Source organism: Erinaceus europaeus, chromosome 8 (genome assembly GCF_950295315.1).
Source record: "Erinaceus europaeus chromosome 8, mEriEur2.1, whole genome shotgun sequence".
Lineage (NCBI taxonomy): Eukaryota > Metazoa > Chordata > Mammalia > Eulipotyphla > Erinaceidae > Erinaceus > Erinaceus europaeus.
The window spans coordinates 49,267,184-49,282,389 of record NC_080169.1 but is presented as its reverse complement, the minus strand read 5'-3'; the positions used below and the strand labels follow the sequence as shown (position 1 = coordinate 49,282,389).

General features: G+C 46.6%; 1 protein-coding gene across 1 annotated transcript; it reads right to left on the bottom strand.

Moving 5' to 3' along the window:
* Positions 1-9,331: 9,331 nt before the first annotated feature.
* On the bottom strand, positions 9,332-13,980 carry DLX5 (distal-less homeobox 5). Its single transcript, XM_007532555.2, is given in 4 exon segments — positions 9,332-9,952; positions 9,955-10,048; positions 11,327-11,511; positions 13,396-13,980. Coding segments are annotated over 4 exon segments (867 nt in total). The 5' UTR covers positions 13,751-13,980; the 3' UTR covers positions 9,332-9,719.
* Positions 13,981-15,206: the final 1,226 nt, after the last annotated feature.

Sequence of the window (15,206 nt, the reverse complement as noted above, 5' to 3'; positions counted from 1 at the left end):
GGGAGTGTCCTATATCTTTCTCTTTGTGTGCCTCCAATTCACTGTCCTTCCCTTCCTCTCAGTATATTTTCTATCACTCTCAAAAGAGTCTTATTTCCCAATGTCTATTCTTATAATCAAATCCATTTTGAACATTTGAATGATCCATTCCCAGGCTAGCCTCTAGATATGCAGAAATTTCCAGTGCAGAACTGAATGTTCTTCTTTCCCTTTCCTCACCCAAAATAATACAACCTGTTTATCTTTTTGTGGAAGCAGGTTTAAAAAACACAAAAGAGAAAAAAAATCAAAAAGTAAATGCACAACTAGTATTAGTTAATGTTTAAATCCTCTGTAAGCTACCTAGTTAGGAAAATGCACTATCTTGGATGAAATACATCCTTCCGATCTTGTGGAAAGCACAGAAATAATGAAAATAAAAAGTCCTTTCGTCATACAAGCAGGAAGCCCCATACTGCGAGAATTAATGGCTACAGACCTGGGCATCCTTCAAATTATGAACCTTGAAACCACTGAGCCATTTATCAGAAGTCAATAGAGATACTCAGAGTGCTCCATATAATGACAGCGACATACAGTCGTGCAAAAGGACAGTCACTATAATTAGACACAAAGCAAAGACTACTTACCAATATACCCGTTCCTTTTTTTGTTGAGCAACTTCCACGCTCAGTCAGTCTTCAGAATGGTTTAAAACCGATCAGTCTTGTCATTTTCTAGCATTCGCATTGTTACATTAGGAAAAATGTTTTCTTTTCTTTTTTCCCCCTTCCTACTGTGAAACTTTGGGTTCGTAGCTCCCCAGGATCAATTCTGAACAAAGCCTCCAGCTGCAGTGCCATCCAATTTGAAGCAGACATTGGGGACAATTTAAGGTTTTTATCCACAAGAAGGTTTTTTTCCATTCTCTTAAATGCAGCCATAATTAGAGTAATTTTTCATGTAGCCCGCTGATTACAGCGTTTTTACCGTCAAAGATAATTACCTGTAATTTTCTTCCACTTTTAATACTAAAAAGCCATCTTTATTTAGATTCAGGAACAGGAAAGGCGAAACAAAAGAGGGAAATTATTCTGTTATTCATACACAAATTGCAGAGATGTAGGACCTAAAATTGAAAATTAACCAAAATTATAATGCTGAAAAGAATGGAAGAGGCTGCAGAAGTACAGCTGGTAGTGGGGCTTTGCTGAATTATTCAAATTATGTTAGAGAGAAAGCTACCATACATCGAAACCAACACTAATTTTTCTTTAAAAAAATCCACCAGACACATACCAAACCACTGTGAGTACATGGAATTCTGAAACCCAGTAAATGCAAGTTAACATGTTGGAGGTGTTAGCATAGTGCTCTGTGTCATCTTTCACTCTCTCATAAATTAAGAAGAAATTCTGCCTAACCCCCCCTCCAAAAAAAAACCCCAAACCTATTTCTGGAATCATGCTTCCTATAGGCCCTCTGAACTTTAAGGGTTAATATTTTTGCTTTGTAGAATATATTGACCCCTCAATAAACTGATTCCTGAAAGGGAACTTGGTAGGAGGGGCTTGAGTGAAAAACCGCACCCAGTTGCGTTGGTCTACCACCACTCTCCACTTCTGAACTTCCCCAGAGTTCGAAATCTAGAGCTTCTGCCTAATCATACATATTTTCCGGGGGGGGGGGGGATGGAGAAAGGGGGGGAATGAACACAATAGCTGTTGAGGGTGAAGGTGAAGATTTTTCATGGGCACCAATAAGCATCTCATTATCTTTTGAAACAGTTTAATCCAAAGGTTCTCACCACCCTGAGAAAGGCCCTTCTACCCTAGGGTGAGGGAGCTAGAGGTGTCTCCAACTCCAGCATTTAACATCTTTAGCTGCTTCCAGGATCAGGAAACAGCGTCATCTATAGATAGAACAGCATGATTTCTTGAGAAAGGCTTCCTTGGTGCATTCCTAAATCAGACTGGTTGTGGGTCTCAGAAGCTGGATTCCAAATTTCAGCCAATCGTACCCCGCCTACCCCAGGGTCATAGTGTTTGGGCCCCTGGGGGTAGTAGCGCCATGGAGGGCTACCCACCCCTCCCCACTCCCTCACCAGCTTGAGGCAAAGACGCAGCAAAACAAACCTGAAGGGTTTCAGAGGCCAGTTACTCTGGAAACTTTCTCCCAAGTGGAAGAAGTTGCCGAAGGGGATATAGAATCCAGAGATTCAGATTGCACCTGCCAAGCAAGGTCCATGTACCTGGACCACTAAGGAAGCAGTCTCAGCAGCCTCTGCTCTTCTGAGGTCCCCAAATATAAAATCATGTCTTCATATAAAGACCTCAATGAATTTTCCTTAAGACTAGCATTAAGTAACACATTTCAAATAGATGTATGTTTGGACTCTCCCCACTTTCCAAGAAACCTGGCCCTTTCACACTCTCCATTCACAAGCTTCATCAAATACACCAACAGCACTGAAAACAAGGAAAACAAGACAAGTTCTTCAGGATCTCGTTCTCACTGGAAGCTTTTTACTCACCAAAACAACAACCACCCTTTCTTTACTGTTATAGAGGTAAAGGAATCAGAAAAATATAAAGCAAAGTTATAGTACATAATAAATCACAACAGCAACACATATAGCTTGGAAAGTGTGAGAAGAAAAATATGAAATGTGCCTTGAAGATTGTAAGAAATTAAAAAAAAAACTTACCCCCAGTGAATATCTCTTAAGCAATGATCAGGGTCTAGAAATCTATACTGAACAGAAGCAGAGGAGAATATTTTTCTGAGTCTCAGGGCAGAAGCTCTTTCTCTATATTCTTGGTTGAGTGAGCACATCCAGGTGTGAAATTGTTTGCACACCCCAGCACCTCTTATATTGCCAGCAAAATTAGCTGTTATTACTGTCACTGTTTAGTGATGGTTAGCGTGATACAAAAAAAAAAAAAAAACTGCTGTAATCAAGACCTGGCGCATCTTTGCAAATTACAGATAATTGTAAACGTCCAGATTATGATAATAGCATCCTAATCCAGTCTGCAATATAATTATTACAGAGTGTTACATCTGAAACTGTCCAGTAGGGCTAATTCAGCCATTATTTAGACCCTATTTTTGCACTGCAAATGGGTTGCTGAGTTGAAAATGTACGATTGTAATTTCACAGGGCACTCAATGAGTAATGGTATAGGAAGAGGAAAATACAAAAGTGAAATGTGAACAGTAGCGATCAAATCAAACCCTGAAGGACAAAGGACTGTTTGATTCATATGGAAAAAGAAGAGCAGGAATTAAGAAAATAGCAAATCAGTGGTCTAAAGCATTATGTGTCCAAATTTTCAATATGTGTAGGACTGTTGTGTTTGCAAGAGCTGTACATCTGCTGCTGCCTGGAATCTTAAATCTTTTTTTTTCCTCCTCTTTTTTTAACCTCCATTCTCTCCCCCACCCCCAGCATTTCCTTGCTTTGAAAATAAGTGCCCCTCCCCCAGGCAAGAAACATTTGTCAATTTCACCATTGTTTCTAAGGAGACCCAGAGCTTGCCTGTCATTTGTTTATGAACATTTACTTAAATGAATCTGTAATCTCTCTTGTCATCAGAGCAAAACGCCCTGGGTGCTTGTGAGTGTTCCTATACTCCATCTCCATCCCCTTTTGCTGCAGGCAAGTCATTGAGAGTCCTAAAGGCTATTAGCAGAAAACATATTAATTGCTGCTAATTAAATAAAGTAGGCTGGAAAGCTATCGCCTCCACTCGACTTGTCTGGCTATTGGTTTTAATCCTATCATTACCTTTTATTAATTAACACCCCCCCTCATATAAGCCACACCAGCTGCACCTTTTGCTACAACTCACTGATACTCTGGTGTCTGGATTTTAGAATTCAATTTTAAGTTTTCTTTCTTTCTTTTTTCTTTTCTTTTCCTTTCTTTCTCTTTCTTTTCTTGAAGGACAGTCTCTGATCCCAGGTGAAGTAGTAAAAGATCAAGGCAGTCTCCTAGAAGCATGGAAGAACCAAAAAATGTATCAGAACAAGAGAGTCAGAGAAAGACTGGGAAGAATAAAAGTGAGTCCCATATCCCAAGCACTTTGTTTCTGGGGGAGCGGAACCTGTCCAAATGGGGGAATTGGAGTTCAGTTCTGTTTCCTTCTGGGAACCTCCTGGTTACAGATATTAAAAGCCCTTACACTCTCCAAGAACATAGACGAGAGAGAGAAAGAGAGAGAGAGAGAGAGAGAGAGAGGTGGGATTTCCTAAGCATCTTTTCCTGCCAGGCAGACGGTATGTGATGATTCTCCCTCCTCCCACCACCTCACAGACTGGGAACTGCCCAGCAAAGGGCCACCCTGCAGGGTGGCAACTAGGCTTCCTAGCTCCTGTGAATGTAAGGGCAATAATGAAATGTCCCCTGTTTAGTGACCCCTGTTTATAGATGAAAGTTGAGTCCATATTCTACCTCTTCTCCCGCCCCTCTTCTCCCACCTTGCAAATGTCAAATGACAGAAATAGTCTAGGGATAACAATAAGCTTCCAGTGGCAGATTTCTGTCTTTTCACCTTTGCAAGAGAAGAAAGTGCTTTAAAATAAATCATAGCTATGGAACTGTTTACTGCCCTTCACCCCCAAATACTTGGGGGGGGGGATACAGTAGACTTATGTAGTGGAGACTCGATAGAAAACTGCTGTTATTGAACATGGTCTCTGTGTGTGTGTGTGTGTGTGTGTGTGTGTGTGTGTATGTGTTTGTGTGTATGTATGTGTGTGTGTGTGTACAATGATGTTATGAAACCATTTTGTTCCCTTTCTGTGGCAAAACGTTGTAATGTGTGGTATTTCACGGCTTTATATAAATCTTGGTTTAGGATGTGGAACAGACTCAATGTATGGAAATTTGGCAAAGGGAGACTTTGGATCCCCATAAATCAGAAGTAAGTACGAAATCCCAGCGAACAAGAGAGCAGAAACATTTAATTGCTGCAAAGCAGTACTCTCATCTCCTTTGAAAGAAAATCATGTAAATTCCCCTGGTTTCCATCTTCACAGTTAGAACTCGACCTATAAAACAGATTATTACATTACAGTTGACAACCTTGCATGATTGAAAGGAAAGGCTGCCCCACAGCCCCACCCCGCAGTTGATACAATACGTACTTTCTGCCCTGCACCACTAGGGAACCAAAAGCTTGTCAGAGGCAAAAGAAAATGTGGGCGAAGGGGAGATGCATAGACAAATATTTAGCCAATCCCACATTTGTTACCGCTATCTGGGCTGTTTTCGAACCCCAGAGTTCACTATGAGGAATTAAAAAAAAAAGTCCAGTGAGAGCAACCTGGACACGTGAGTAAAGAGAAAGCGTGGGCACAAGCCAGAGAGCCCCCTCCATAACCTTGGGGAGGGTAGGGGGGTCTCCATCCTGCTGCCGTGGGAGGGGTGCTTAGAGTTGGAGGAGAAGAATGATGACCGCAGGAGGATCCGCCAAAGTGGCGCGCTTCCCAGAGGTGGCGGAGGGCGTCTGTCCTCAGGGCGTGCCTCTAGGGAGAGCTGGGGAGCTGGGCTTTGGCAAGATCCCAGTGGCCAGTGGGAGGTGCACGATCCCAGGGGCTGGTGGGGAGGGGAGGGTGTGTGTTCGGAAGTCGGAGTGAGAAGTACCCCTAGTGGCCCCTCCTCTTGAATACAAGGTTGTGCAGAGTAGTGGGTGGGAAGACGGCAATGTTCCCGGAGGCAACACAGGAGCGTCGAGCTGGGGAGGTCGAGGGGTGTTCAGGCCGGAGTGAGGTGCAGCGCGAGCAGGGAGGAGGCCAGCTCGCTTTTGGCTCGCTCAGGGTGACTCCCTGGACCGCGGCGGCTAGGACGCCGGGAGCCATGGGGCGTCCAGTGGGATCAAAGAAGCCAGAGGAGGCCAGCCGGCGCGTCTGGGATTGTGGGCTAAGCAGTGGGAGAGAGAATTGGCATGGGCGGGGAGGTCTTGGCCAGGACTGTGTCACCAGGAGGGGGATGTGTGTGCGTGTGTTGATGTGCGGGTTAACACGCTCCTTCCTGAGGCCAAGGCCTAGGTGGAACCGAATGTGGGTGGACTGGCTTCTGGGTGGGTGCTCCAGCAAGAGGAGGAAAGAGAGCCAGATGAAGGGCAGCGAGGTCTGTGGGTTCCTCTGTGTGTGTCTCAGGCCCTGTGGCTCAGCGCTGGAGCCGCCTGGCACCCACAGGAATGTGACTTCTCCCGGCTACCCCCCTGTTCCACTAGGAGGTGGCCGCCAGGAAAGGGGGTGGGGACAGAAATCCGCCCAACTCAACATGAGTCTCAAACAAAGGCCAATTTATCTGTTCTCTTACAGGAGGGCCTGGAGACGACCTGGGCACCAAGGGCTCACACTGAACCAGCCAGCTTGCCCCGTGTCTCAGGCCTCCAGGGCTTTGTGCAGACGCCTGCAGATAGGGGTAGAGAGTAAGCAGTATGGGGTGAGTTGAAGAGACGAAAGAAAGAAAGAGAGAAAGAAAGAAAGAAAGGATCTTGAAGGGGACTTCATGCATCTCAGGAGCACTAGAGTGAGAGCTAGGCGAGTGGTGGTGTTGCCCAGTGAGAGTGAGATTCTTCTGGGAGAGGGGTCAGGAAGAACAGAAATACGTAGGGGTGTGGCAAACCTTGATAGCAGACATCTGGAGAAACAATGTGAGAGAAAATGAGAGGAGGGGAGAGAGGAGGACAAGGGAGAGAAATACCACAGGGATATTTTTAGACATTGCTGAAGATCTGTTTTTTTACATCCTCAGGCTCAGGACTTCAGGGAGCTCAGTTCCCCAAGGGAGAATCCCACCATGGTGTAAGGAAAAAAACCCACTGTAAACTGGTTTGTCAGAATATTTTGGTCCAAGAATTATGGACCAGGTTTGGGGAAAAAAAAAAAAAGCTGAGAGAAGAGGCCATGGGGAGTGAAAGATGTGAGGTTAGCGCAACCTAGGGAAGGAATTCAGAGATTCTGTCGGTCTGCACCACTTTCTGCCAGCTATCAGCTTAGCTTTGAGGCCTGGGAGTTCTTATCCTCTAGCAGTAGTTAGGCTACAGGTTCTAGTGGGATGGAGAGGGATGGAAAAGTGGTCGTTATAGAAGTGCTCCCCCTCTTTCTAACACTTCTCTTTGTTTGGCCCTGAGTAAAGGATGCCTGTGACAACTACTGAAGAATAGTCAGGACAGTTGGGGGGGGGGGGGATCTGTCCTCTCCTAAGCAAGAAGAGGAGCCTGTTCTCACTTCACTCTTGCCATTCTCAGGAAGCCAGTGGGTGGGGGGATATTAGACACAGGGTGTGCCCACTCTAACCTTCCCAAAGCCACACCCCTGGGAGGTGGCCACAGTGAGAGGTGCGGGCATCCAGCAGTGTGGCGTGCAGACTACGGGTGCTGCATCTCTCCCTGCCAGATTTGACTGGAATAAAGAAATGGCTCTCAGTGTAATGGAAACTCCCGAGAAATCCTTATAAGCTTAGAAATAAAAGCAAGAGACAGATCTCTCTACCTCTTCCCCAAATCTACCTCTTTTCTGCCAGCATGGAAACAGTGGGGCTTCATGTGGCTGCCCCCTGCACCCACCCATGTGCCACCCACCACTCAGAACTTATTCAGATAAAAGGGGGCTGGAATGGAATGGAGAAAGAGGAAAGCTAGGGAAAGCCACCTCTAGTGAATTTGGGGGGCAGGAGGAGGGAAGGAGATAAGCAGCTTAGATCACAGAGCAAGTGCTACCTGGGTCCTGCACTGGGCTCCTAAAGACCTTCCAGCCCACTGAATGACCATAAGACCCAAGATGTCCAAGCAGATACAGGCCAGAAAAGGGAAGAGGTGGAAGAAATCTTGCGAGCAGGGAGGAGTGACAAGAAGATAAGGAGAGGAAGAGAGGGAGGGAGGAGGATGGGATGGAGGGAGGAATAGAGAGAGCAAGCACACAGGTAAATCCCCCTCCAGGCACACAGCATGCCTTTTTGGGTAGACCCTCCCAACCCCACAAGAGCCACCTCAGAAATCCTCAATTGACAGGATGTAATTTTTCCTTAAATGTTCTAATCCCTCTCCACTTTTAAGACATCTTTCTTTTTTTTTTTTTTGGGGGGGGGCTATTGCTGCTGATTTCCTAGCTGTAAAATCTTTCTCACATATTTTGTAATTTCCAACATGTGATTACTTGTGGTAACCCAAGAAAACAGAGTCAAGGGGACTAAACAATGATCTGAAAGACACTTATAATTCAGACCTGGGAGGACAGTGGCAGCTCCCCTGCACTGTTGATGTCTGTCTCTACTCGGAGGTGCTAGAAGAACAGTGGGAGTTAGGCCAAGGAAGGGTCATAAGAAGGCAAGTCCTTCCTCTCTACCCCAAGAAACGCTTCACAGAGGAGAAATCCCTGCAAACAGATTCAATTTCTCATCGTTTTGGAACCTGATTTGCCACTGTTTTATGTAAAAGCAAAGCAGAGAGCACTCCTTCCTGGAGAAAAAAAAAAAAGCAGTAAAGGGAATGGAGGGAAAATTATACTAAGACTATTATCTCACCTGAAATGCTATCAACAGGGGACCACAAGGCTTTCACTCCTTCCTGCCACCCCACAATTCCCTCTCTTGGCAGGGAGAAAAAAAAAAAAGAACAACCCCCCCGCCCCCACCACCACAGATTTAGATTTAGGTTTGTCATTATCCTCAAGTTCTTTCTCTAAAAAAATGCTCAAATAAATTCATAGCCATACACCCAAGGAGTTTAAGGCACTGGCACTGCCATTTGCCATGCTGCAAACATTTCATATATATATATATTAGGAATAAGGGAAAATTTCTTCTTTTCATTTTCTCATCTCTGGAAGGTCCCTTTGAAGGGAGTGTAATTTGTCTAATTGCTCTGGTGCTACACAGAGGCTAGTGGGGGTGGTAGTTCTCCAAGATAATTGCTTTGAGCTTAGAATTCAGTATCATTATTGAGGGATTTCTCTTGCTTTCTAGCTCACACACAGGCTGGGAGGGGCATATTTAGATTCCAGTATTACTTTCTTCTATAGGTAACAATTTGGGGTTAAATTAAAAAATTTCTAAACTGTTTTTGTGATTAGGCAATAAGATAAAAACCCTAAATACATATTATACAGCAATACTATAAATAAGCCACATGTATAAAGACATATAAAGCACAGCTTCCAACATATACATAATACAGTTCTGCACCCAGGCAGTTCCCCCCACACACACATTTTTGTTTTCCTTTTATACCTTGTTAGACTTCTGAAGAGCTTGTCTTCTTTCATTTGCCTGCATAAACCTTTACTAGTCCATTGTAAGAGGTGGAGAAAGGAGTACTGTTTTTTAGAGCTATTTTGCTTTCATGGCTGAAATAATTTTATTTATCCAGAATATACAGTTTAATTCCTCTATCTACACTTATTTACACGATTAAAATAACATTGAAAAAAGTCTTTCAAAAAGCTTGAGGTCATAGATTTCAAGGCACCATTGATAGTGTCCACAGTTGCGCAAAAGTTCATCTGTTAAAAAAAAATAAAAGGAGGGGGGAATAGGAGTCCGTTGAAATGCAATAACTTACATGCAAAAAAAAAAAAAAAGCTTTATACATGAATCTTTTTTGTTTCCGTTTTCCAAACTTCCCCATATGAATTCCTTCCTTTATGATTTTTCTAAAACAGCAAAACGCAGTAGTTCCCCCCCCCCCAAAAAAAAAAAAAAAACAGAGCAAGAGAAACAGGCCCGTCTAATAAAGTGTCCCCGAGGCCAATGCCAACGGGTGCTGTAAGGAGCCTGGCGGCGGCAGGTGGGAATTGATAGAGCTGGCTGCGCTCGGGTACCAGGAAGCTGAGTTCTCCAAGTAGCTGGAAGCTGGGGACGGGTTGGAGGCCGGAGGGTGGGCATGAGGGTGGTGACTGAGAGAGCGGGACGAGCCCTGGGGTTCCCACACCGCCGGAGATTGCGGCGAGTTACACGCCTAGGGTCGCTGGAGCTGGGACTGTGCTCCGGGGGCATCTCCCCATTTTTCATGATCTTCTTGATCTTGGATCTTTTGTTCTGAAACCAGATTTTCACCTGGGTGGGGGAGGGGAACAAAGGCACACGTTACCGGGACACTCAGAGGTTGCCCACGCTTTTCCCCAGGGCTGCAACTGGAGGCGTCTTTGGCTCCCTCTCCCTAGACACCAGGGCCTAAGGTCTCTCGGCAACTCTCCGCCTACGATCGGATCAATAGAGAAGCTGGGCTTTGCATCCTAGGCTCCAGAAATCGCCAGTTCCCCATGGCTAGCACTGGTTGCCACAAAGGCACGACCCCGAAGGTTTCGACGGGCGGTGGCCAGGGTGGGTGGCTGGCGGACAGAGGCTCATGTATCTGCATCTCGAGTGCGCAGGTGGAGACCCGCTCAGGGCGCACTGATCGCGGTGCAGCCCAGTCTCCAAACAATGGCCTGAGTCTGGCGCGCAGGGGGCATGAGTCAGGAAGGCGGGAATGTTAAAGGAAGAAGGCATCACTAAGATTCCTACGGATTCCCTTCACAGGCCCCTTTAGCTTCTAAAAGTCGAAATTAGCCAGCTGCACTGGAGAGAACTATATAAAAAAATGTTTTATTCTCCTCCAAGGCCCCACTGGATTGCAGGAGGGGAGGAGGGGGAATTGAAGGGACCGGGTCAATCCTAGGATTTTCCCATGCAACAGCGCCCCCATCTTGAGTCTCGCGACCCTCAGGCCACTGTAGCCTAAAACTAGGCAGACTCAGGGCAGGACCGCTTCTCTGACCCAAAGCCATGCCCTCAGCCTCCTGGAGGCCTGAGGCCCTCGGATGCCGCTGAGCCCTGCTCACTGCAAGAGGGTTTTGTTTTGCTTGGCCACCCAGATCTTTTTTCATGGTACCAAGAAAGTCCTAGAAAGACATCCTCCCACCCCCCACCACCTTGTTTCCAACATAGGAAATTGGCATCTTGCCTATGAAAGCACGAAACCCATGGCAAGCAATCCGGTCACCATTACCACCAGGCCAAGACACCCAGCCTGATTCTAGGAGTAAAGGGTACCCGGTAGGTTTCTTTCTTCCTTCTCCCCTTCCTTCCTTCCTTCCTTCCTCCCTCCCTCCCTTCCTTCCCTCCCTCCCTCCCTTCTTTCTTTTCTTCCTTCCTTTCTTCCTTCCTTCCTTCCATCTTTCTTTCTTCCTTTCTTTCTTTCTTTCTTTCTTTCTTTCTTTCTTTCTTTCTTTCTTTCTTTCTTTCTGTCTTCTAGTTGCTTGAAAGTGCTGTGGAACTGGCCTCAAACACCACATGGCCCCATCCAGGCTCCCAGCCGAGGCGGGGCAGTCACTGGGCCTCAGCCGGATTTACCTGTGTTTGCGTCAGTCCCAGCGAGGCGGCCAGCTCGGCGCGTTCCGGCAGGGCGAGGTACTGAGTCTTCTGAAACCTTCTCTGTAATGCGGCCAGCTGAAAGCTGGAATAAATAGTCCTGGGTTTACGAACTTTCTTTGGTTTGCCATTCACCATCCTCACCTCGGGTTCGGCAACTTCTTTCTCTAAATAATCAAAAAGACCAGGTTAGAGCTTGTCAGCAACGATTTTATGATTACGTGTGTGTTTTATAGAACACTCAAATACAGTCCTTGAGTGGTGTCTTTTTATTTTTTACCACATACATTCCACTTTACTACTTCTCATCACTACCTTTACAAGACTCAGAAAAAATGCCCCTTTCCTTTTCATGGAAAAGTCAGGTAAGTCTCTGGTAACTCTCTTTCTCTGTTCATTTAGATGCTCCCAGGCTTGTGCCAAGCCCCCCTTACAGCATAGTTCTCTATTTGATGTTGAGGATTTAGCTCTTTCAGTGGTTTCTGACTTACTTCAACTCATTTTTAAGTCTACCTGGTGTAGCCAACCCCTTCCGGACTTAAAAGGGGGAGGCCCAGGCTGTGACCCCCTTCTTGTCAGCATTTGTTGGGGGAGCTAGCAGAGGCCAGACACTTGGGCAATGAAGACACTAACTGAAGGTCTCCAAAGTTCAAAGACCCACAAGTAAACTATGCTCCTTCAATTCAGTAGCAAGCAGTCAGGACCTCCACAGACAGAGGGCCGATTGATTATACAGCCCCCACAATCTCCCTGCAGATCTTCGAGGGCACAGATGTGTCTGGTTTCTTTTACAAATAGACTTAATAAGTTCTTAACCAAAAGGGGGGGGGGAATCACTTATGCACAAAATACAGAGAGTGAAAGGAAGAAATGCACCACAACTTGGGATTCTGAAAATTCAACTAGTTATATGTTGAAGGGTAATTCATGATAACATGTTTCGTAAGAAAGGGGCATCAAACTGGGATGAATTTCTCAGAGCCTTGAGTATAAGAGATGGGGGTGGGAGAGCTTTTGAAAGTGTCTTACAAACATGCCCAGGAGCCACAAGTCCCTATCCCCTCAAATATGACCTTATCAGAAGGGTCCATCTTTGGAAGGGGTGGAGAAGTGTGTGTGTGTGTGTGTGTGTGTGTGTGTGTGTGTGTGTGTGCTCGCGCGCGCGCGCGTGCAAGCGCCTCCCCATCCTAGTCCTGGAACGGAAGGGTGGAGGATGAGGACTGTGGTCTCAGTTCAGCCAGAGTGTGTGTGTGTGTGTGTGTGGGGGGGGTTTGAGATACTAATATTAGTAGGATTATTAATGTGCTGTTTGTTAGAGAGATCAAACCTGACCAGTAAAACCTCTCAAAGCAGACCTCATACCCGTCTCACACCTCAGGTTCACTAAACCTCTTAAACTCCCCCAAATAAGTTTCAAGGCAGAGGGAAATGGAGGCGGTGTGTGTTTAAGAACCTATGGAGAAAGGGGAAGAAGGAAAAAAAAACACTGATGATGCCCCTGATCAACCCTCTTCTGCCTTTAAATAACTTTCTTTATTTTTGGAAAGGCCAGCACAAATGACAAGGCTCCCAGTGATCCCCTTCTTCATCCACACAGGCTGGTGGCTACTCACAGTCAAACAGAGACAGAATCTTTTCATCATATCAGAACCAATTGAGCACGTTGCCAGCCCCCTCTTTATGATTCAAACACCACTTGGACTTCTTCTATTCTTTCTTCTCTCCACTTCTACTTACTTTGCAGCATAGCTGGCCTCCAGATTCGGCCAAGTAAGGGATTTAATGACTAAGCACACCCCACCACCCCCACCTAACCCCCTAAGTACAGAAGGAACAAACTCTGGTCCAAAAATCCCCCAGGCACTGCTGTTGCTTATAAGAATCTTGAAATGTTGACCCGGGAACTTCTCTTGCTTGTAGAGTTCAACACCCCCCCCACACACACAGACACACTCTATTGTGCCAAGGCAGCCCCCACTGTAATAGATAGCGTGCCCCCCCCCCACTCCCATTCCATCTCGCCCTGTCCCCTGTCCCGTGTCCCTTCCTACCTGGCTGATTGGTGGCGCTTGGGACACGGTTGTAGGCGCCGCCGTACTGGTGGTAGGGGCTGGCGTAGCTGTAGTCTGCGTAAGCCTTGGCGGGGTAGCTTCCTGCCGAGCTGTTCACACCGTGGTACTGGTACTGGTAGGGGTTGAGCGCTTTGCCATAGGAAGCCGAGGTAGGAGAGCAGTAGCCGTGCGGGGCTCCCCCAGTGGGGCTGTAGTAGTCGGAATCGGTAGCCGACGACTCCGGTAAAGTTGGCGATTCCTGAGATGGGTGGTGCATGGCTGCAGAGGTCTGGAAGGGAGCTTGGAAGTCGCCGGATCGGATGCTGGGGACCCTTCTGTCAAACACTCCTGTCATCTCTCGCTGGCGGCGGCGACTGTCCCGGCTGCAGTGGCGGCGGCGGCTGCCCGAGTTGCCTGTGGGGCGGCTATGGTCTAAGCAGACATGGCTGAGGGAGTGAGGGAGGAGGAGGAGGGAAAAGAGGAGGAGGGAGAGGAGGAGGAAGGAGAGGAGGAGAAAAGGAGGCGGCGGCGGCGGCGAGGAGGAAGCTGGGAGTCTTGGAGGCTCTGTCTCCAGCGGGCGGACTGCTGGCTGAGGCGCAGCACAGCCTTGGTTAAATCCTTAATTGCGCGCTTACGCACAGCAGGGTGGATCGGGTTCCATTGGCCAGGGCCTTCGCCACAGCAGCAACACCCTAACTCGTCCAACTAGTTTTAGCACAACAAAGCATTGCTTTAAAAAAAAAGGAGAAAAATGGGGGGGGACCTCTGAGCACGCACGTTTGTGGTTTGTATGTGTGCACATGTATATGTGGTGTTGCTTGTTGCGGGGGGGGGGGGGGTTCAGTTGATCTGCTTTCAGGGAATATCAGACACAACGCAGAAGCCTCCCCAACCACCACCCCACCGCTGAGCTCTGTAATGTGTGGAGACGATGTGCTCCAATCAGCAGCCTCCCAGAAAGTACACAAGTTTGGGGGTGGGGGAGTGGGCTAGATGATGCTTTTTCCTAGCTCCCCACTCCACCCTTGGCATCTCTTTGGGGACAAATATGGGATTGAATACTGATACCAAAGGGAGGAGTCAAAGGAAAAGTGAGTAAAGCAGCAGAGATACGGTGCAGAGACGGGAGGGCGACATTTTTAGTGGGATGCTGGGAACCAAATTACAACTTGCATATGTTGAAAAATTGCGATTTGGGAGAAGGTAGTTAGATATGCAGCAGGCACTTTCTTTGAAGTAGACAGGTATTTGGTAAAGATGCTCAGTGGGTGCTACCCATTCAACTTTGATGACAAGAGAAGGCTCCTGCAACCCTAAATCTTTACAATGACTTTAAAAAATCAATTATAAGGCACATATAATTTACCAACATCCAAATCTTCATTGCTGATCTCATTGTTGGCAGCCCAGCTTCTTGTTCAGTATTCTTGCCCTTGAAACAGAGGGTCTTTTAACTGTAGTCAGTGACCCAAGATGCCAGCAAAAAGAATGGTTCACATATGACTCCTCATTCATCCTGACCCAAGTGGAGACCCCAAGAAAACTGTGAAGTAGACATGGATCAAAACTCTTTGGGGAAGATGAATAAAGCTCATGGAATTCCCTCTTGCAACTCCATAAAGGAAATGAGGGAAGCCCTGCTTTTCTATTCCACTGGTTCACCCTGCATCTTCCTTCCTTTCTTTCTGGCTGGCAGGACATCTCAGTTCATATGCAAAAGAGGAAAGAGTTCAGGAAGCAAAAGCTTGGTATTTGCAGTCCAGAAACTGCTTTTGATGAAGTGTCACTCTTGCTCTTATAGTAACCCATCT